Below are 23,912 nucleotides of genomic sequence, written 5' to 3' on the forward strand. Positions count from 1 at the left end.
TGTATCTTGGTAAGATTATAACGCAACAACCAATGACAAAAAGCAGAGGAAACCACTGGAGCTTCGAGCATCACTTTATCTGTGTTCGAAATCTCCACTCAAACCACTACTCCTTACCTCCTATGTAAAAAAAAAACGATCAGCGCAATGCATTATGGTATGTATGGCTTGGGGTAGTGACCGGTTGTACACTACTTTTCAAAATGCATTCTCGGATACATTGAGTGGACTATATAGGGTATAATAATCATCACTATTCGGACAGCACTACAAAATGGCGAGCTCACTATATAGTTCAGTATAGTGAGTAGTGGGAGAAATCGGACACAGCCTTTGAGTTTGAGCAAGGAGGAGTAATCGTCATCTCCTGTTTTAATGTTTCAACAACTTCACAACTTGTTTGACATGAACAATGACAACTTGACTGCTGTTAGAGAATGTTTCCCAGATAATTAGCTTCAGTTTTTCATGAGTGTCTGTAACTTAGCCAACAGTTTTACAGCCTGAGGCCTAGTCATATTTCCCTCATCACATGATGACTGACATATTGTCACATTATAATAATTTCTCTCTCCATATGGGCTTAAAAGTGTATTGCATAGTTGATGTTATAGTTGACTTTTAAAATCATGTCATATTTTATAATTAAATCCGGGCCATGGATGCATATCATTGCTTCTTTCTTTCAAAGATGTCAGGTAAAAAGCAATTAAGTATCCTCTCATCGGCCCTGAGAGGAAAGCCCCCTAAATAGGCCAGGTTAGGATGCTGGCCCGGAGGGTGGCGAAAAGGGTAGGCCCATAGATAAAGGAGTCCAAAAAGGCAACACACACACACACACACACACACACACACACACACACACACACACACACACACACACACACACACACGTGGTAATTTAATAAATACTTTGTATTTAGTTGAATTGTCAGTGACGTGTAATTTTTTTTCTTCTGCAAGTCTGAGCAATTATCGATAACAACATAAACACTAATAATATTATTAATGACACACCACCATTTCCAAGACCTGACCAAATGTCACTCTAGCCTGTCTTCAAAACTTGAGAGCCCTGCAGCTTCATTAAGAGGCGTCGTCTGGAAACATGAGGGGATTTAGGCAAGGCAGAGACTCAGGCTTACCCTTAAAGTACAAACGAATGACTCAGTGAACCAGGGGTTTTCAAACACATGAAGTGTGTTAACTTTTTCCCATTCTTGTAAACATATAATAAATCATAGCTTAAACATATAGGCTACTAGCTTTTAAAATACATGAACATTGACAGTTTGTTCTCCCAAATTTCTCAAAATTTGTGGCTCAATAATCTGAAAACATTCTGTCTGACTTCTTTCTTTTTCATTCTTCTTCTGAGAAAACTTTTCTTTTTTTTCAACAAGCTGTCAGACAGACCTGTCAGTATTCCACTTGAAGATTGTGATGCTCATTACATTTTCAGCACTGAATAAAAATCCTTGAATGTGTTTGGCCTCTCTCTCTCTCTCTAAACCTTGCTGCCATTCTTTGCCTATATTGCTATACATATTTGGAGTCTAGGAGTTTGGTTTTTCAATGGTCAACACAACAGTAAGGGATGTCGATTCTTTTTGTGTAAAAAAAAAAAATAATAATAACATGTAGCCTATTTGTATTCTTTAACCATAGCTATCTGTGATTGAAAGTGAAATGTTTTTTGCAATGTAGGCTAAGCATCATAAAGTAATTATATGCTATCCACGTGTAGACAATGCTCAATTTTATACAATATGCACCAATATTATGAATCCTTTGCCTAATAAAAGTCATATAAAATCCCGAAGTCATTCACACGTAAAGGCGTGGAAAACTAACTAGCCCCTCCCACGCACGCCTTCGTTTATTATCAGTCAATCCGTCAGTCTCTCCTCTTGAGGAAACCCGAAAGGAAACTTTGGGAAGACTGCTGAAAAGTTATAAGCGACTCAATAAAATAATCGCTCTAAAATGAACGACATGACAACTGAACCTGAAGCAACACGGGGATCGAAGTCTTCAGTTTGACGCGCGACGCGAAACACAAATGGACATGACGCGTATGTTGATTTGGGGAATAATCTCAGGTACGATTCACCATTGTTGCTTTGTATTCAACGCCTTTAACTGTGCTCTGTCTACAAAGCAGCAATAGATTGTAGAATTACCCGTTTGCCAACTTTTCCTTATAGCTCTTTATTGCATTTATTAATGTGCTCGTGACATCAAGAGTTGAGTATCTTCTTTAACACCATTATGCCAGTTTCTATTTTTAGCACTGGAATGTAGTTTATAGTTAATCATAGAGGGAGGGATTTTAAAGTTTAGCCACGATGAAGTGGCTTATATAACCCAGTGTAACATTTGCCTGCAAAGCAATCTAATCCCACAGTTCTGGAGACATGTATGGAGCCAGCTGTGATTAGTTTGTTGTTTGCCCTCAGCTGTTGTCCTATGCAAATACTCCCAGGCTGAATGGAATACCACAAATGCACAGGCGAATGGGACTGTGTCCTGCAATCCCCATGACAACAGCAGCAACTGCACAGGTAAATATCAATGGCCCCCTGGGACTGACATAAGACTTGATAGCATGGCCACCAGCTTAAGAGATAAATAGGGTATTGGATTAAAATATATTTGTATAGCATTAAAAAGCTGGTGTTATTAATCACAAAATTCTGTGAAAGCATTTGATTAACATGGAGGACAATTATAATCTGTTAAGTGAGGACAATTGGACTGTTATTATAACAATTCATCTTCTTAATCCCCTTCAAACCTTGTAATGTTTTTTAAGAATAGATAATACTCTCAAGCTCAAGTTTAGCATCTCTGTATATCAATCAATCCTCAGATCACGTTACATGTGGTCAGAGGTTGCAATTAGATCCTTTCCCATTCAACTTTTAGTTCATTCTGAAGTCAGAGCTCAAGTTTCAGTTTCGGTAGAGCGGTTTCTTTTCTAGCTCGGTCCTTTGAACTGAGTTTGGCTTTTACAGTGCCTTGTATAACGACGGTCACAATATATTGTAAATGAGTAAACGGACAACCCTAATAACATTACTCTGATGCACAAAAGCACAATATATAGACTGTAACCGTTCCACCAAAGTCGAGTCAGTTTTCTGAGCCCAAATGCAGTTTATTCCATAATTCAAAAAGTGAACAAACAAAGCAATAGCTTAACCATTACCTTGACTAAGCATGGCAAAATGGGGGCTATAAATACATAGACTACTGATGAGCAAGTGATAAACACCTGAACGCAATGAAACAATTAACCAATAAAAACATAACAAAAAAACGCAACACAAGAATAACTGGGAATCATGTGACAACAAAGAGCCCAACCAAGCACCAGGGCACGTATTCATAAAGAATCTTAGTGCAAAGAGTAGCTCCTAGTGTTAAATTTGAAGAAAATTCTTAGAAATGTAGGCGTTTACTTTTAAAATTAAAGAAAAAATCCTAGTAAAGAAAAATTTGAGAAAGCATCTTAATAGCAGGCTTCCCTGGTGTGCACAAGTAGGGGAATGAACTGTTAATAATTTGCGCTATAAGCTCCCATGTCTGCTTCTTGCTCCGTGCTGTGACCCGGCCCGAATTTTCCTTTAATGATGGCCTAGTGTTCATATACTAACTGGGCTAACAGTAAACACTGTTCTTCTGTCCAGTCAGGATTTCTCGTCTTTCTTGTTTTTTATTTTATGTTTGCTAGCCTGGGAAAACCCAGACAACTTCCGGCAAATTTAGATTTGCTCTGAAAGTTAGCTCAATTCAAGCCCATTTCCAATCCGTCGAAATTGAGGCACCAATCAGAAACGTTGGGGCGAGCTTTACACGATGACGACAGCGCTGGGATTTAGAAGCAGATTTTATAGCCAATGGATGTCGCGGTTGAACATCACTCTTTCGAATCAGCCATTGCGTATGTTTTAAGTAATTTGAACTTTTCTTTTTTTGTTAAAAACCGAGCAAACACTCGGAGATGTTTCTCCGACGCCCCTCTGGAAATGATTTGTCTATGACGCTTTGCCAGACCGTTACAATTGAGAATGGTTTGGTTTTAACCAGGCTACATGTTTGCTATATTAAAACCAACAGCAATCAGACAGCAATCAAATAGACCGCAATCAGTGTTGGAAAGAGTGGAACATATTTTATCATTCTAAGCCAATCAAATAGCTTAGGAAATTAACAGCATGGTAAAAATAAAGATTTATATACATATATATATATATATATATATATATATATATATATATATATATATATATAATGTGTGTGTGTGTGCGTGTGTGAGTAAACTCTATACTTTAAATTGCTCTTTTTTTCCTTCTTGGACAACCAACCAATCACAGTCTTCAAAAGATTGTGTCATACATAGCAACAGGGTCAGCCCCGCCTCTTCACAAAGATGAGAATTTTTGTCTTTTCCTTACTCAGAGTTGGTCTCAGATTGGTCCCGAATCGCTCTCAAGCTAAGACTCCTACGTAAAAGTTTTTAAGCTAAATTAAGAGTTTTCTGAGAGGATTCTTAGAATCTTTATGAATACGGGCCCAGGTTTACATTTACATTGTTTGTTATTGACTTATTTTTACATTTGCCATTAGCTAACTCACACCTAAAGTTTACCTTTAAAAACACAATAACACTTTTTTTTTTTCATGAATCCCTAAATTCACTTGACTGATTTTAGTTTTTTGTGTCAATTTTTATTTAATCAGACAAAATAGTATAACATTTTAATATCGACCATAATAACGTGAAAGTAATTATTGGACTGAATTTTTGTTTCTATTACACTACTTTTAATTGCTTTTAAAAATATACATATATTTCAAAATAAATGCTGTTCTTTCAAACTTTCAAAAAAAGTATCACAGTTTCCACAAAACATTAAGCACTGTTGACTGTTGACATTGACTGTTGTCAACATTGATAGAAATAAGACATATTTAATGAGCACCAAATCATCATATTAGATTGATTTCAGAAGGATCTTGTGACACTGGAGGCTAGAGTAATGATGCTGAAAATTCAGCTTTAAAAAAGAAATAAATTAAAATAGAAAAGTTTTAAAAAACTGTATCAGACAGCTTTCTAAAAACATTAAGCTATGATAGATCTTGATAGGTAGATAGGTTTTGAACATTAGTTTACATGTTTGATGGTGATATGTATCCCTGCTTTAAATCTATACAGATTCAAAAGATGACCACAAATGGAGTGGTCACTTCTCTAAGTGTCCAAAGGAATATAAGCATTACTGTATCCATGGTGATTGCCGTTTTGTGGAGGAGCAGAACACTCCTTCATGCAGGTGAGACTTTGACCTGCCCATCACTCAACCAATTAGAGCTCAAGTAAAAGTTGAATAATTTTTTTTTTACACTTTTCCACAGATGTGAAATGGGATATATTGGCTCTAGGTGTGAATATCTTGATCTTAATTACCAAGTGGGAGAACGAAGAAAAATAGTCATCGCATGTGTGGTCGCAGGATTGGTCTTTCTGATTTTGCTCATCGTCTTCTTATACGTTTGTACACAGTGAGTGATGTGTTACACTATTAAGATCATTGTACCTTCAAGTGTCGGTCTTCAGTGTTTATTTAATTTTTAATGTTGTTCTTTTTACCGTCTCCCTACTTTGTTTCACAGTAAACGATATAACCCATGTAGAAAGAAGAAGAGAAAAAAGGAAACAAGTAATGAAGATGAGAAGCTCAGTTCACTATACACACATGAAGCTTTAGCTGCTCCGGTCGACACCTGCGACACTAATGCTGTATGAGGTGAGTATTTATTCTTCTCTTGTCTCGTTCATTTAGCATTAACCGCGTATTGCATTAGGGCCACTCTCTGTTCAGATCATGGAAAACAGTGGTTCAACAGTATAGTTTAGGACTCAAGTGACAACCCAATGCAATACCAAAATAGTTTATCATCATACAAAACAATATATTTTAATGAATTGGTTTATTATTGATTTCTGAATGTCTCTTCATGCTGTTTGCAACTAAAATTTCACTACATAAGTACAAACTAGGGGTGGGAGAAAAAATATTTAGTTTTTATAGTTAGACCAATATTAGTGATGTCATTAAAGGATTGTCTAGCAATATATTGATTATTGCAGAATTGCTGTATCGTGAGCCATCATGTATCATGTATCTCATCCATCATGAGGTACCCCTCTGATTTATCTTTGTTTTAAATGAACCTGTATTTAATGAAATCGGTGTTGTTACTTTTTTTTATAGGGTAGGGGAGGGCGGGGCACAACGTAACGCTTTTTGATTTTCTCAGTTTGTGTAAATCTATTTGGGGTCTAGAGTATTTATTTTTTTCCACATTAATTTCCCACATGTCTAGTACAATTATGTGGTTTTGTTTTATTAATACAGTGTAAATTTTTTTTCTTGATTTACCATGAAAGAATGGAAGTGAAATGTGACAACATGCCCCACGAGTGTGGTACATTGTAACGTGTGGGGTTCATTGTAACATAACCATATGACTAATGCTATCTGATCTAATAAAAAAAAAAAAAAAAAAAAAATATATATATATATATATATATATATACACAAGAAATATAAAAAAAACAATTCAAACCTAAATATTTTCTTAATAAAATACAGTTATTAACTTTTTAATATTAAATAATGGCATTTTTTAATAATTAAAAATAAACACATTTTTTGGTTTCACAACAAACGCACAGGAAAACACAGCCATACAGCATAGTTCAAAACTAAATAATAATGAATAATTCCTGAACATTGACTCTCAGTCTTTATTTACATGTTTCTCATGTTTTCTAAATAGAATTCATAAAAGTATAGAATATAATAGTATATTTCTGATTGGGGCACATTGTAACACAGTGTGACAACATGCCCCGCCTTGACAACTGGGGATTAAACCCTGCTAGTGTCTTTTGCTAGTTAGTGATGCATTAAAGAACTAAATGAACTGTTAAACAACAGATTGGAGATTAAAATAATATCAGATTTGTCTAGTTTTAAATAAACAAAAAATAGATGAAAAATTAAATTAAGCGAGAAATGTACTTTTGCTATGGTAAAATAAATGTTCAGCTATATCGTACAAAGATTTCTGAATTTTGGCATATTATTTTATCTCTATAGTGTTGAATTGGCAACTAGTAAATGCACCAAGTTTCATTATGCTGGCATGCGTGGAAGTATTGAAAACAAGTGTGTACAACAACGAAAACGTTGTCAAAACGATCGCCGTTCACAAGGGTCTGCAAAAATGGCTAAAACGTTGTATTCTGCATGCCAGCCTTATAAAGAAACACTACGTGCCTATAGACTAAACACATAATAGAAAGTTATAAAAAGTTTTCCATTTTAAGTTGAAAATGTTGTGGTGTGGTGTAAATGGCCCCTTGGGATTTTTAAATTGGCATCTTATTTTGTCTAGCCTTTATTAAAAGGATAGTGCACCAAAAACCATTTGTAATTCAATAACCATTTATATTCCCTTATGTAAGTCCAAAACTTTTGAGATTATGAGCATTAAAGATCAAATATCACGAAATTGGATTTGGATGCACAAGTGTTTACGCCAGTTTTCTCCCTTTAATTAGAGAATATTTTTATTTATTTTTTTTCATGCTTGATCCACCATCATAACCACTTGTTCTCTGATTCATATGAAACAAAATGTCCATCTTATTATAAAATTAAATATCTGCTTCAATCAGAAATTGATCTGTATTCTGCACTAGGCTCTATAAAACTGCATGACAGTTTTTCCATAACATACAGGACCTTGACTTGTCATCCTCTCTTAGTTCATGCCAAAAGCATTTTATATGTGCACAGCATGCTTTGCAAAGGTAATTATGAACACAAAAAGCAAAATGTTTGTTTGACGTGGGGAAATGTTGTGATGCTGTTCTGACCTTGGTTGCTTAGAAGTCGGGTCAACTTTAAGTTCAAATAGATGGGTCTAATCAATGATCTTTTTTGTTTCAGTAAAAACAGAGAGGTGATCCTGCCAGGGTTGGGAATGGCCTGGAATTGTGGATTTGTCCTGCCAAGTGATGAATGCATTGCTTTACAGTATAATAATCCTGAGTGGAATTTAAATGAATTTTGGAGATATGGTGTGTCAGGCAACCTTTGCCAATCTGTGTGCTACTGTTTACCTCATTCTTCATGCCACAAAAGATTTTTATACTTTTCAGAAAAAAAGTGTCGATGAACTGAACAAATATGCCTTCAGGGTGGCTGTAGTGACAAAGTGGTGCTGTTCAATATGCTGAATGCAAACAAAGCCTATACATGTTGACCTATTTCTATTGCATACGAAGCACAGAATATTGAAAAAATAATTCCATAGAACGTTAAATTGATTAATGAAATTAACAGTTTAAGCAGTTTCTGAAAATAGTTCTCCTGACAGTAAAGGACCAAAATATTCTATTAACTTTGATTTATTTATTAACATGTAAATATAAAATGTTTGATTTTAAAAGAAGATATTAAGTAAATTGTGAAGGAAAATTACCATGTATATATGTGACAAAGTATTTTTGTTTTCTTTATTGAGCTTTTTGACAGAAAAGTATAATAAATAAATAAAGATTTGCAATTTGTTCAAAAATATTTAGTGAAACTTCTTTAATGAAAAAGAATAATTGTATGTATTTGTGTCCTGTTAGATACAGTTTGGAGAAATGTTATTTGTTGGTGATGTAAAGCTAGGTGTATGTTTCACATGCTGTTCAGATTTTGAAGCACTAAATATTTTTGAGATTTTCTTTAAATGCAAAGCTGTATTTACTTCATACTCTAAAATGTCTTTATAAATTCGTGTGAGTATTGTTACACAAGAAAGTCTGATTTTCAGTGGGTGCTCCAGCCTCCAGTGGTTTTAAGTGATGGATTTTTTTTTTTTTTTTTGTAAAATGTAATTGCTCGCATTATGTTCTGTAAATGATATGAATGTGACACATAAACATTTCTTTACGCCAAGGTGGAAAATGTCCATGGAATGTGCAAAGGTGCTTGGTTAGAATAAACTCTAAACTCATCCAACCCTGCTTCCAAGAAATGTTCCATCTGCTTAATTGTTTGTTTTTCACCCTAGTTTCAACTGCCCTCAAACATCCAGTCTGGGATTATTCAGCCGTTATCATTATAAAAAAAAAGCTTTGAAGAAGTCTTAAGAACTTTTATTACTCGAAGCTTTCGAAGTCAGTCAGTGCGGTTGTGACCAGCACAGGCAGACCTCGTGTTTCAACACAGCCATAAATAGCTCTTCTTGGCTGGATGTCAGTGATTGGAGAACGATAGGAATCCAGCTCCTCGGTTGGTGGAACCTTGTGAGGCAGAAGTGTTTCCATGATATTTATCAGAGTGGTGTCAAATGTAACAGAGCATCACTTAACCAGGCAACAGTATGCATTGATTTCAAGCCTGAGTTTTTGATATTTTCAAAAGTATTTTTTTTGTTGTTGCAAGATGTAAAAGTTGTGATAGATCATATGATCTAAGGCCCATTTAAACTTTTATTCCACCTGTAGCAATGACCTGTGTCGAATGTTTAATTTGGCAAAAATTCCCCTGAACTAAAGCAGCAGAAAACGCAAATGTAAGGTGAGTCTCACTCAGACTGCTTTTGTGAAAAGAATCAACTGATTCATTGACAAGACAATCTCAAAAAAACAATTAGTTAGAATTCTTATGAACAATATTTAGAAGAACTATGTTTTGTGAATAATTACTTAAATTAAAGAGTAACTTAACCCTAAACCAACTTTTTTTAGTTAATGATCTGGAAGAATGGATCTTTATTAATACCAGTCATTGATTCGAGTAACTTTTTTTGACATTTGTGTATAAAGTGTTTTATTTCTACAATATATGGTGTAAAAACGTCTTAGTGCTGCCCTCTTCAGGTTGAACGGTGGCTACGGAGTTGAATTTTCCTATTGGATGTTCCATACTTCGTGAAGTACGCAAGTTTCAGCTCACCACGCTTTTGGCACGAGGCACGAGCTATGCCCTTGGCAGTATAAAAAACAGCTAGAGTTTTTTACTTTTTTTATTTATGAGAACTGTTTTAAACAGTTCTAGACTTTCAGTCTTTAGAACGGGGTTTCCTTCTTTTGGATATCCTTCTTTGAAACCATCTCTGAGATTTCATTACTGGAACGGACTCGGGAATTTCACTCACTAGAACGGACTAGGGAATTTCTCTCACTGGAACAGAATTGGGAGCAGACTCTGGATGTTCGGACCTGAGAGGGGAACCTTTGCTGCAGGTCGGTGCTGTTCAAACCCATTTTCTAGGCTTGAGGGGAGACTGGAGGGATGGGGGTGATGGTCCTAAAGTTGAGATGTGGAGGGTTCGGTAGCAGGCTCGGCGTGAGCTGGAGCGCCCATATGCTCTCGAATGGGACTGGATCAGTGTGTGTAGTGTCATCTTTAACTTAATCAAAAAATCAAAACTATTGAGCTGGAGGATGTAGTTAATACAACTAACTAAGGGTAGATAACATTTAGCTGGAGCAAGAAACTGAAATTAATCATCATCCACTCCTATCCAAAAGCAGGCATTGATTGTAGAATTCCTCCAGCTCACCAGATGGGAATACTCTGAAAAACTGAAAAAGTCCTCCACACACCGCTCTAGTGGCTGACCGTTCTGGCAGATGGTGTACTGGAGATGGTCCTGAGCCCTCTTTCTAGCCTCAGTAAGATCCATGCTTGAGTCTTTAGCCCTATTCAGAAAGTACTTTTCCAGGGGGTTGTTCAGATGATCTACCAAAATCAGTTCAAATCCTCTCCCGTGCATGGCCTCATGGGATAGTAAATCGCCCATCGCATGCACACTTCAGAATCTCTCTGGACACAGTAGGTCATCCGGGTACTTTTGCCTACTCTTTTACGGGTATAATTCGGACATACTTCTTTAGTCACATATACTAGTTTTTGCCTACTATTGGGAAGTATACAATTTTGGAGGCAACCCTTATCATTTAAAAAAAGATACACTGCCATACAGGACGACATGAGAAGTTATTGTGCATAGCTAGCCAATGGACAGCATAATTGTCGGAAAGCTGGAAGTCCATTTGTGTTTTGTCAGAGAGGTGTGGAGAGCTTGACCAGAACTCGAGATTGCTCTTGTAGCAGGTGGCTTTGAGTAATTGACCATGCTTTGACCCAGTGAATAGAGATTTGGTCCATTTGGCAGACTGGTTCTTTATATTATTCTCAAGGTCTTTTGAACTGATCTTGACATGGTCTTAAAAGTGAATGATGTTTCATTCCTTCTAGTGTGTAAAAGTATACATGGGATTGTCAGCATGACTTACACATTTTATATAAGGGCAAAGATACCTTCAATAGGTGACTGCAGGAGCAATTCCCTTCTACAATAACAAGTGATAACAACGGTAATGGGGGGTTACATAAAAAAAAGTCAGTGGATGTTAAAGGGATACCCCACTTTTTTTGGAAATAGGCTCATTTTACAACTCCCCAGAGTTTTTGAATCCATTCAGCCGATTTTCTGATATTTAGAACAATATCAGTAAGCAGACAGTTTCTGGTCTCATTGACTTCCATAGTATATTTCAGCCCATGCTCACCCCCAAGGCGTCACCTAACTGACGCCTTGGGAAGCATTTTGACCATGCTTCAATATCTGACGCTTTAGGCGCCCTTTAGCCTCAGTTAGATGATGCCCTAGGATTGCGTGTACCCAACCCCCACCCCACTCCTAAACCTAACCGTGTCATCTAACTGACGCTTTCCTTAGTCAGTTAGATGACGCTGTGGGATCACGTCATGTACGTAAGTGACGCTAAAGGGGGCGGCTAAAGGGGGCGCCTAAAGCGTCAAATATTGAAGCATGGTCAAAGGTGACGCCTTGGGGTGAGAATGCGTTGTATATTTTTCTTTCCTATGGAAGTTAATGAGACCAGAAACTGTCTGGTTACTGATATATTTAGAAGAATATCAGCAACCAGACAGTTTCTGGTCTCATTGACTTCCATAGTATATTTTTTTTCCTACTATGGAAGTTAATGAGACCAGAAACTGTCTTACTGATATTCTTCTAAATATCAGAAAATCGGCTGAATGGATTTGAAAACAGTAAAACTCAACTGTTTAACTCTAGTTGTAAAATGAGCCTATTTCCAAAAAAAAGTGGAGTATCCCTTTAAGGTTATTTGAAATTGCTGTTATTTTTAGGCAATGATGTGAAACACTTGTAACTGGAGTGTGTTTAAGGATGATTCAATATTGAAAAAAGATAAACTAGAAAAAGCAGACAATGCTTAATCGGGATCCATTAAGTGATGATCCTGTCTTATAAATAAACAAATAAGCATTTAAAATAGACCTACATATCTGCTTATCATATATTTTTAGCTTATCTCTTCTTGTAGGTCAAATATTGTGAGCTCATATAGATGCACATATAAATTGTTTTGAGGTCTGCAGCCTGAGTTTAAATTGTCATGGTAACAGCAAGATTTTATGTTGGGAAGAATGAACATAGTCAGACATCCTTTTTGTCTCAAAGGCAGACTAAATATCCTGTTCCTTCACAATTAGTAATAACTTGACAATACACTAAATATATTTATCATATATTTTTTAGACACAACCCAGAGAAAAGGGGGAGATGTAAAGAAATTTCTCAACCATTGGTCTGGGCCATCGAACGAGGGCCAAAAGATTAATATTTACAATATTTGATATTTGTTTATTGATAACTGCTCAAATAAATAATAAAAAAAATAATTGAGGTATATGTGGCTTGTTTAATATAACAAAAATAAAAATCAATTTAAATGAAGATGGGCATGATCCATTTGAAGTAAATTGCTAATCACAAGCAATTATTATACATGCACACAATTGAGTTATTGATAATTTTCTGTCTCAGTATAGATCTGTTTATGTTTGACTTGTCAAAAGACAGTAATCACTGGGGTAGTCATTCAGAAAATTGCTAAGTGCAGGGAGCAAGGGGAATGTGTTTTGTGTAGTGAACCATCAGAGTGTATTTTCAAACACATCCGTCACACTATTACTTAATAACAAGGATGTCAGCTGCAGAGTTGACTTTGTATCGGAACAGATGGGGCTGTATTTGCTTCTCATAAAAGCTTTTATAGCCATCATATTCACACAGGAACTTTGTCACGCTGACACTTTGCAAGCATTCACAATTCACATCAAGCTATATTTATTTCATCCAAAGTGAGATTTACTTTGGTGTTTTTGAGATGACTTGTTTGCTGAAAGCACAGGCTGGGACTGAATGATTTGGTCTGAAGTTCATGTAGTCATTCTATAACTTATATAACTACAACCAACTTGTATAGTAATACCAAAATTGCTGGGGAACTGTACAATGGAAGGTGAACAGAACAAGTGGAGCAACAAGGGAACAAGCATAATTTAATATTAGAAAAAAGACTATGCCCAAACACCGACCGCTCGAATAAAGCAGCATTTTATTTATTTTTATTTATTTATAAAGAGTGTTGTGCAAATATTGTTGTATTTAATGAACACATGCATCATGCGGTGCGATGTGAGAGGTGTTGCTCATTATTCTTATTTGGCTCAGATATCATGCTGACAGCGTGACGAGGAGCAACTGAATTAGCATCTGAGTGAGATTTCCTGTCACATTTGGCCTGTACAAATTTATTCCCCCTCTTAAGTTTAAATGTCAGTAGTCCGTTATCTTCAACTTACACCATTTATTTTTCTCAGTGTGTAAATGGTATATGCTGAAATATATGAGATCACATGGTTGTTTTCCTTGAGGCATAGTGTTGAAGTTTAATGATTCGTCATAAATAGTGGGTGCTTCTCAAACGGAAGTTTGCATCCTGAGGCTATATGTCCTTCCTAGGGCACACAGGCTGCCCAACCTGACGCCGCCCTGGCGATTTATGTAAGAAATCACAGATGTATTGTCCGGGCTAACACCTGGTGTCCCCTGATGTTTGGCAGAAAAGCTTTGAGAGCCAGACAAACCGCTTTCATTTCCAGGCAGTTGATGTGTAAGCTCTGCTCCGTGCCCAACCAGAGGCCGGAAACAGACAGCCTCGTGTAACACTCCGTCTGTGAAAACCACCTTCCTATTGGAAGTCACACCAGAACTCACGCCCTCAAGATACCAGTTTTGAGCCAGCCAGGGAATCAGTGTCCGAAGACAACCGTGATTCACCACGACTAATAGGCTGCCTGACCACCACGAGCGGCTGGCACAGTAGTCCCAAGCCGAGCACTGATGACACAGCTGCCATGAGCCCCCAAAGTCTCTGAAACTTTTTTAGGCGTGAGCGCTCGCCTGCCTTGAAAGAGGCTGCAAGCTGTTGAATAGAAAGCGCACGCTCTGTTGTGAGGCGCGCTCTCATAGCCATAGAGTCGATAACTGTGCCCAGAAAGATCACACTCTGGCTGGGATTCAGTTTGCTATTGGATAGATTGATTCTGTACAGAGGCGTATTGCATTCACTTGAAGAAAAAAAAATCTACTCTGTTTTTCTGAATTAACGAGTTAATTTTTCATGAGAAAAAAAGTTTTTGCTCTGTTTTTCTGAATTAATGAGTTAATTTTTTATGGATTTTTTTTTTTTTTTTTTTGCTGTGTTTTTCTGAATTAATGAGTTAATTTTTCATGAGAAAAAAAATATTTTGCTCTGTTTTTCTGAATTAACGAGTTAATTTTTCATGAGAAAAAAAGTTTTTGCTCTGTTTTTCTGAATTAATGAGTTAATTTTTTATGGATTTTTTTTTTTTTTTTTTTGCTGTGTTTTTCTGAATTAATGAGTTAATTTTTCATGAGAAAAAAATATTTTGCTCTGTTTTTCTGAATTAATGAGTTAATTTTTCATGAGAACATTTTTTTTGCTCTGTTTTTCTGAATTAATGAGTTAATTTTTCGTGAGAAAAAAAGTTTTTGCTCTGTTTTTCTGAATTAGCGAGTTAATTCAGAAAAACAGAGCAAAAAAAAAAATTCCATGAAAAATTAACTCGTTCATTCAGAAAAACAGAGCAAAAAAAAATCCATGAAAAATTAACTCGTTAATTCAGAAAAACAGAGCAAATTTTTTTTTCTCATGAAAACTTAACTCTTTAATTCAGAAAAACAGAGTAGATTTTTTTTTCTTCAAGTGAATGCAATACGCCTCCGTAATTCTGAGACCCACACTGCAAATGGTTCAGAATCAAAGAACCGTAACAGTACATTTCTCGACTGAGCTAGAATCAGCCAGTTGTCGAGATAATTCAGCATGAAGCCTCATGGGGGAGAGCGCCACGTCCATGCACGTGAACGTGATTTGTGATTTTATAAATGGCTGTCTCATGAGAGCTCTGTTCAAGTGTCTCAGATCTAAAATGGGTCTGATATTGCCGTCTTTTTCAGAACTAGAAAATAGCAGCTGTACACGTGACCCACGTCACTTCGCACCGAAGTCTCTATAACCGCCTGAAACTTAGGGAGTCTTTGGGGGTCTTTTGAAACTTTGAGGAGGAAGTGTCGCATCGCCTAGGACGACTTCTGAGCCTGACCTTTACCTCCGGGCCGAAGAGGCCAGAACTGGAACCCGGCGCTGTATACATGCGGTGTTCGAGGCGCATACAATACAGACTGCCGACAGTTCAACAGGGCGCAGCTCTTAAAGGGGCCACACCTTATTTCCACTCGTTACAACTTCCATCCTACTGAACAGGTACCGGTATACAGGGGGAGGGGATCAGGCCGTGAGTGCAGAGACATCTGCTATTTATGGCAGTACAAGTACTCCACAGCGACTCTAGGGGTCACAGTTTGACCAAAATGGAAATCTTGCAAACTGCTGCTTTAAATACAACGGATTATGATCAATTTTCCATACAGATAGGCAAAAATAGATCAATTGTATATATCAATCAATAATCAGTCACAACGAATTATAACTAAATATTAATATGTCAATTGTCTAGGATAGATCGATTCCAAGGAGAACCGTTACAGAATTAATTTGTTATCGTTTTGTCCGGCAAACTGTTCGTACGATCTTTCATCAAACCTCAAGAGAAAATATCCACTCGCAAGAAAGGATCTCTTTCTGGCCATGAAATATAACTTTCCTGTTTTATAAAAATACTAATAGAAGTATCAACAAATTTTAAAGCTTGTAGCTTATAGCGAACATTTAAGGGACTTTGTAATATGAGCAAAAGACAGAGTCTAAAAGCTTTGGATTTCAGAAGGAATGTGCATTATTTGTGTTCAGAAGAATGAACCTTCAATCCGCTACAGGCCTATCCCTGAACCACACACACATTGAAAAAAGCCCACTCAGTCCCCAAGGATGAGCAAAGATAGATAGGCTATAAAATCACATGGAGCAAGTAGAAGAAAGCCATGTGCTGTGGTCACTATTTCCCATGGGCCACTAAGCACTCACTGACCCAACAACCCACATCTATACTTTGATGTCAGCTCTGTAGGTGCAGATACTAATTGTCCAGTTGGTGGAAGAGAGAAAATGAAGGATCTTTTAGTTCCATCATCTCTCTTTTCATTATGGATGTGTGGGGGTGTTGTGTGTCTCTAAAGGTAGGTTACATGGAATTTGTCTCTTTTCTTCATTCTAACTATTTCAGACAAATTTGTTTTTTGACTTCTTTGTCTTTTTGTCCAGAATGGATGATATTCTTCCCTACAGATCAAAGGCAGTGCCAACCCCTGCTGAACCTGCAGCTCACCTGGATGTAAAAAAAACAGTAGGGAAGATGTTCTCTAATAAGACCTGCTCTAAAATTCTCTTTAAGACTGCTCTAAAATTTTAAGAAATTCTCTTTTTTTATTTAAAACATCATATTTTTTTCTTGTAATGTGACAAGCATTTAAATCAATCAATCAAGTGCTGTTTAAAATGTCTTCAGTGGTCTACACTGACCCATTGAACTGTCCTTTGTTGGCAGGGTCACATAAACAACAGACACCATTAAACACTATTGTATTATATTTTGGTCTTTGGGTATAGTGTCAAAACAGACTGAATTTTTCTCCAATGATAACAAAAATGAGGGGGATTTTTTTTTTATTAAAAAAATACATTATTTTTATTTATTTATTTATTTATTTATTTTTTAACCCTGAGCATCTTTTAAAAGATAGTGAATTTACATTTTTATCAAAATTTCTGAATCACATTTACACTTTCTTTTCTAAAACTTTCTTCAATAGAAAAATATATTCAAAGCAAATTCTCTAAACACTTGAAATAAAGAAGTGAACTTAATTGAAATAAAGAGTGGGACTGTGAATGGCACAATCTTTGATCCCTGCGGAATGTCTTGTTAACTGTAAGATCTTGAAGAATATAAAAAACTTGCATAATTTCCGAACAGTGGATTGCAGAAAAAAAATCACAAATACCAAACTCATTTGAACATTTGCCTTTCCTCAAAGTTATGCTCAGATATATTTGACTATGGAAACTTATGACAAAAGAGATTTTTTAAATATTATATTAGTATGTTGTTAAAACATACTTTTTGTGCATGAGTAAGAAAATTTTTATTAAAATGCAAGGAAAATAAAAATTCATACAGTTCTTGCATATATTCCACTGTCATCATAAGTCAGTTGTGCATGACTGATGAAAGATGGTGAGGAAGAAAGAATGATATTGATGTTGGCGTCTCTTTGAACTTGGGGAGAATGTAATGACAGGCGGGCCAATCTCAAATTAAGCTATGCATAAAACACCATCCTATCCTCGTATGCAAATTGATAAAAACAGCATTATATACTTCAAAAGTAAGCTGTCTTAATGGTGCATGATAATTCAAACAAATGATAAAAAAACTAATGTGATGTAATTATACAGTTAAGGTATTTTAAGTCTAAGTGTTGTATAAAGACTATACATGTTATTATGTTAAAATTAATGTTAAGAAAATAGTTTGTCTTAACATTTTCATGTTGGTCAAATATATTCATGCAAGTTTAAATAATGTAAAATGGTTTGGTAATTGTTTTATAAATAATACAGAAAAAAAGGAAAAATGCTGCGTCATAAAAAATATATGTTTAATTTTGCAGTAGCCTATATCCATTAAATTTGCATATTATTCTCAACAAATTTGTCCATTTGAAGGCATTGTGTGGATTTTGTTGTTCAGTTGTTATGAAATGTTTTGAAGTGACTCATTGTCTCAATATGCTATCCTATGTGAATGCTTCCGCTTTATTCCTTATAAAGTAAGTACAGTATTACACATCAAATGACAGGTGCACAACTAAATAATTTTCTGTGGCATTTTTTCTTAAGCCACTATAATGTAAGTTTCTTTCATATAAGTTTCTTTCATATAATTGCACAACTCATGAAAAGTAAGATATCCTGCGACTTTAAAATCAATCGAAGGAGCTGTGGAACTTTTGATGGAAAATACATGAGAAAGGCCAGAGGTAATTAAACAGCAGACTTGTTCTGAAATCCTGCTGCTTTGGGAGGAAGTTCTATCATTCAGCATATATTCAGCTAAAAGATCTCTGATATTTGAGCAAGATCTGGGAAGATATTATGAACATAAAGCCCCAAGGGCCCTCTGCTCAAATAAAGTTTCTTTTGAGTACATTAAACAGCTCAATAAAAATGTTCCGATTGCTTTTCAGGGAATGGTTACGGTTTTTGAAAGTAGCCTACCCCTCCTTCACCCCATCCTCACAGGTCTTCTGGAGCGTCTGCTTTACCGATTCCACATGAACTCAAGACAATGAGAGAAAGGGTGCTTATAGAGTTCGTGTCTATAGCACGAATGTCATTTCTAGTGTAAATAAAATACGCCAAAACTAGTTTTTGCGTGTAGGCTACGCGTTTTTCGCGTGCATATGATACGCACTTTTTCACGTATAAGTACGAACTCCCACCCCCCTTCCCCCTGAATCTACAGGGAGGGTTTTTTAGCAGTGCGTAGCATACCTACACGCAAAAATCATTTTTGTCGTATAAATGCCACGAGAAATGACAATCGTGGTATAGATACGCACTTTCATGAGACTGTGTTGGTAGTTCTCGCCCTGGAGCGTCGGTCAGAACACAGGACCGGAGGGGGGAATCAGATCAACTTTCTTCTGCAGCACGGAGAATACATTAAAGTATTAACTAATACATTAACAATTAAGCTAAATTAACATACACCAATGAAGAAAAAAGATGGGTTTTTAACAGTTTCAGTTTAAACTCGGTAATGTTGTAGCATTCCAACGAAGTTTATTCCACAATCTGGGGGCTGCCACAGAGAGCTCTTTCACCTATCAACTATAAGTTTATCAAGCGACGAGAATACTTTTTGTGCGGAAATAAAACAAAAATAACGACTTTATTCAACTATTTCTTTTCCTTCTGGGCCTGAGACGAGAATTCAAGAGATTTGCGATCTCTCTAACGAGAACTACGTTTTTTTTTCTACTACTTCTTGCGCAATTCTCGCACATGCGTAGTGGAAATCTCTTCAACTCTCGTCTCAGGCCCAGAAGGAAGAAATGTAATAGTCGAATAAAGTTGTTATTTTTGCTTTATTTCCGCACAAAAAGTATTCTCGACGCTTGATAAACTTATAGTTGAGCCACTGTTGTCACATGGAATATTTAAGCATTTTCTTCATTGACTTATGGGCTGTCAAAGTTTCAATCCCTTTGGAGACTGTAGCAGTGATCCACCTTTCAATCAAAAATATCTTCATTTGTGTTCTGAAGATGAATGAAGGTCAGCATGGAGGTGAGTAATTAATGACTTAATTTTTATTTTTGGGTGAACTAACCCTTTAAAAGGATTTCTTTAAAAGAAAATATCTCTTTTTAGCTTTGAACGTTGTAACTGCAGATGTTGTTTATGCTCAAACAGCAACATTACACACTAACTACCGCTTTTAAAAAAAAAAAGGTTATTGCATTATTTTAGTGTTGGTGTTTTGTATTTGTGTGCTTGACATCATGCAACTTATACAGAACTGTAGAATTAACCTTAGCATGTGGAAAATCTATGAGTGTGTAACAGTTCCTTTGTGTTTGGACGTTGTATTGCGTAGTACCGTCTTCCTGCCTGTGCTTGTTAATTTGTCACTGGTTACTCATTTTATTAGCTATTGTATTTAGCTGTTGCTTAATTAGTTCTCTTTGTTTTCTCATGTAGTTTTGTTTTCTCTCTAGCTGTATGTGTTTCAGTCTTCTGGTGTCTGTTCTCATTAAAATGTGATCTGGGTTTGCTAATGGTTTGTGTTCCTTTATAAAAGTCTACTTTGAATCTTTCCTCTTTGTCCTGTCATCTACACCCCGCTTCGCTTAGGTTCAAGACAGTGTGGACACTAGTGTTTATATGGTGGATATCAGCGTGTTAAAACCATTAAAACCGATTTTAGTAGCAGCATGACCTTGCTAATTCAGCAGGAAAAGGCTATTGAATTTGCCAGTGTAATTGTTTTTTTATTTTTTATTTTTATTTTATTTTTTGTAAATGGCTACATTTTTTTTTTTACAGAATTATTCTGGCAATACATCTTGTTTAGACATTTGACTTTGATTTTTTTTATTTTTATTTTTATTTTTAGCATTTTTTCCCAATTATTTTGTATAAAATGTACTTCATATTTTGGTACACTTTACAGTTATTTTTTTTTTTATTAATTTTTTTTTACAAACTTTCTTTGTATATTCAGTTTCTTTCCATCAATGAAATTGCATTCCTTTTACCATTGATTACATTATTCAGTACATATTCCTACACATTATTGACAATGATAGCCTTCGATATTCATTTCAGAGAATTCAGAGAAAAGTTAGATTTAAATGTCAAACTTAATAAACTGAAGATGACGAAGCAGTATTTGAATCTTTCTGGATTACATTGAAAATGTCACACCTTATTGTGGAAAGGAACATTTTTTATTGTTTTTCTTTGTCCTTGCTATATTACATGACCAAGTGCTCTGTTCCAAAAACACAACAAAAAAAACCCTATAAATCTTATTCACAGCAGTGCCATTTAATGAGACACACATCTCTTCTATGGGTTATACTGCAATGTAATGTTTTTGGGTTCTGCTGATGAAATACCTCAAATATCTTTTTTATTTAAATATTTCAAGTGATCTAGGAGATTTATACAGCTTTTTACAGTGGTAAATCCCTCACAACCTCACTTTCATATCTGACATGGAATAAGAACTGATGCAGCATTTGAATGCATCATAATTGATGTGAAGGCTGTAAGAGTTGTGTGACTTGCCTGTGGAGTTGCTGCCAGTAGAGTTTACCAAATTAAGTTACATGATTATTAGGATGATATCTATAGCAGTTAGCAGCAAGGAAGCTCACAAGGTTTTGGAATAGCTAATTTCAAAAGGAAACCTTAGTGTTGTAGTATCTGGACAAATCAGACACACACAAATTATTCATTATATAATAATCCAGCAAACTCACTCTCCCAAAAAAGGTCTATGGAACTTCCGCCCAAAACAGCAACTTACGTCCCAAATGAAGCTAACACTAGAAAAGGTGTCCTGTCACAGAACACATCAAGACTGATAAGACTTTTACAGCCCAGATGGACTTTGCAGAGATTATCCATATTTCCCCTCTCATGATTTTCTTTTATGCGGTTTTCGCCTTCAGAACTGCCTTAATTCTACATGGCATTTATTCAACAACGTGCTGAAAGCATTCTTTAGAAATGTTGGCCCATATTGATAGCATCTTGCAGTTGATGGAAATTTGTTGGATGCACATCCAGGGCATGAAGCTCCCATTCCACCACATCCCAAAGATGCTTTATTGGGTTGGGATCTGGTGACCGTGGGGGCTATTTTAGTACAGTGAACTCATTGTCATGTTCAAGAAGCCAACTTGAAATGTTTCAAGCTTTGTGACATGGTGCATTATCCTGCTGGAAGTAGCCATCAGAGGATGGGTATATGGTGGCCATAAAGGGATGGACATGGTCAGAAACAATACTCAGGTAGGCCGTGGCATTTAAACGATGCCCAATTGGCACTAAGGGGCCTAAAGTGTGCCAAGAAAATATCCCCCACACCATTACACCCCCACCACCCTGCACAGTGGTAACAAGGTATGATGGATCCATGTTCTCGTTCTGTTTATCATTTCTCATTCTCATTCTCCCGATTCTACCGTCTGAATGTCTCAACAGAAATCGAGACTCATCAGACCAGGCAACATTTTTCCAGTCTTCAACTGTCAAATTTTGGTGAGCTCTTTTTGTAAGTACATATTGATGGCCCAAGACATGAAACGAGGGGTTTGTGTGAGAAAACGAACAGTATTTATATTGTGTTTATGGTTTTTATGATATGAGTAACCCTCTTCAAGCCAAAATAACCTTGAGTTTGGTTACATGTCATTTTTTGCCAAAATGAATTTATTATATTCCATCATGTAAGCAAAGTCAACAGTAATATTACAAGGTTCTTTGACCTGTTATCTAAGTGATGACTAGTCTTTTCTTGGGATATGGTTTAGACTACTATTACATTTTCACTGATAGCCCAAATTTGTCCTTGTTTTAGCCTAGATGTAAGAGCTGTGTTTGGACGGCTTTTAAACAAAAATTGCTTGCTGGGAATTCATTCTGTCATCTATCATGAAACGTTGGAAATGTCAAACATAAACAGATGTGTTTTGCCCCAAGGCGAAGCCATTGAATTTACCAACTCAAATAAGACTTACATCCGTAAAATGACTGCTGGAGTCTCTTCTGTCCTCAAAGAGAGATCACTTCTCGCTTTCATCTGTTCATTAGGCAGCGTCAAGTCATGTCAGTTCCCTTTCATCAGAAGAGCAATCAAATTTCTTTTATCAACTGGCAAGAAATTCTAAGCAAAACTATAGGCTTCTCAGTGAGAAGATGATTTTAATTGCCTTGACACTGTTGGGAGTCTGACAATACATTCAAAATGACTCTGCAAAGTTACTATCATGTCGCTTTGGCTGTGTTGATTTGAAACTTTATGCATGAAGACGGGAGGTGTTAATTGAGACAGTGCTTTCTTAATCATGATGATATCATTAAAGTGCAGAAACACTTCAAACAGGATGATCCAATAATATCTCTAATTTGATATATGAATTGCAAACACATGCAAATATGCCATATCACTGAAAGTGTCATGACTACATTTTGACCGTTTAGCTGAGAAACAAAGCCAAGTGTTTTCATGTTTGTAAGTTTTGCACAGGGATTTTAAAAGAGAATAAGGCCTGTAAATCATGGTATATATTAGACCAACAACATTTTCCAACTAGCATTACAGAGTTGTCTGAACATGGCATTTCGTACTGTATGCCGCCGATTGACTATGCTGTCTAATTGATAATCAGTTAATAATTGATTAAATAAAATGAATGCAGTTCTAAAATAAGTCAAAGGGATTTATGTATCTCAAGGTCTTCTACATTAAGGAAAGTGCCACTGAGCATGTTTTTCCTTGAGGGAAGGTCAATTGTATGGAAACATGACCTTGCTGTACTATACAGCAGTCAAAACAAACGTCTTTACAATTGTAATCCTTGAACCAAAGCTTATTCAATATGTGCTGCATGTGTTCCTGTTTTTTTACATACTTTAATTGATATTTAATGCATAAATGTACCAGTGTTGAGACATGGCTTTGCAGTGGTATCTCCAAACATTTGCCTGCCATACAAGTATTGTTTATTTAAAGAAAATAGAATTGGTCTTATCTGATCCAATTTGTTACTTATTTAGCAAATTTTAATTACTGATCCACTGACTGCACTAGAATATTTGGGAAAGCACAAACGTAATATATTTTTGAGGGATCAATCCTTAATTTTCA

General features: G+C 36.0%; 1 protein-coding gene across 1 annotated transcript; it reads left to right on the top strand.

Moving 5' to 3' along the window:
- Positions 1-1,857: 1,857 nt before the first annotated feature.
- On the top strand, positions 1,858-9,095 carry btc (betacellulin, epidermal growth factor family member). The gene is made up of 6 exons (XM_039687883.2): positions 1,858-2,102; positions 2,460-2,564; positions 5,225-5,342; positions 5,425-5,571; positions 5,683-5,816; positions 8,031-9,095. Exons 1-5 carry the CDS (start codon positions 2,063-2,065, stop codon positions 5,813-5,815), a joined length of 543 nt encoding a protein of 180 aa, XP_039543817.1. The 5' UTR covers positions 1,858-2,062; the 3' UTR covers position 5,816; positions 8,031-9,095.
- The last annotated feature ends 14,817 nt before the right edge of the window (positions 9,096-23,912 follow it).

This window comes from Pimephales promelas, chromosome 19 (genome assembly GCF_988280905.1).
Source record: "Pimephales promelas chromosome 19, fPimPro1.hap1.1, whole genome shotgun sequence".
Lineage (NCBI taxonomy): Eukaryota > Metazoa > Chordata > Actinopteri > Cypriniformes > Leuciscidae > Pimephales > Pimephales promelas.

Excerpts from the sequence above, each read along its gene's own strand:
- btc (XM_039687883.2), top strand. The coding sequence starts at position 2,063 with ATGGACATGACGCGTATGTTGATTTGGGGAATAATCTCAG. Across the intron at positions 5,343-5,424 it reads CAGAACACTCCTTCATGCAG|ATGTGAAATGGGATATATTG; the intron begins GTGAGACTTTGA and ends ACTTTTCCACAG. Across the intron at positions 5,572-5,682 it reads TTCTTATACGTTTGTACACA|TAAACGATATAACCCATGTA; the intron begins GTGAGTGATGTG and ends TTTGTTTCACAG.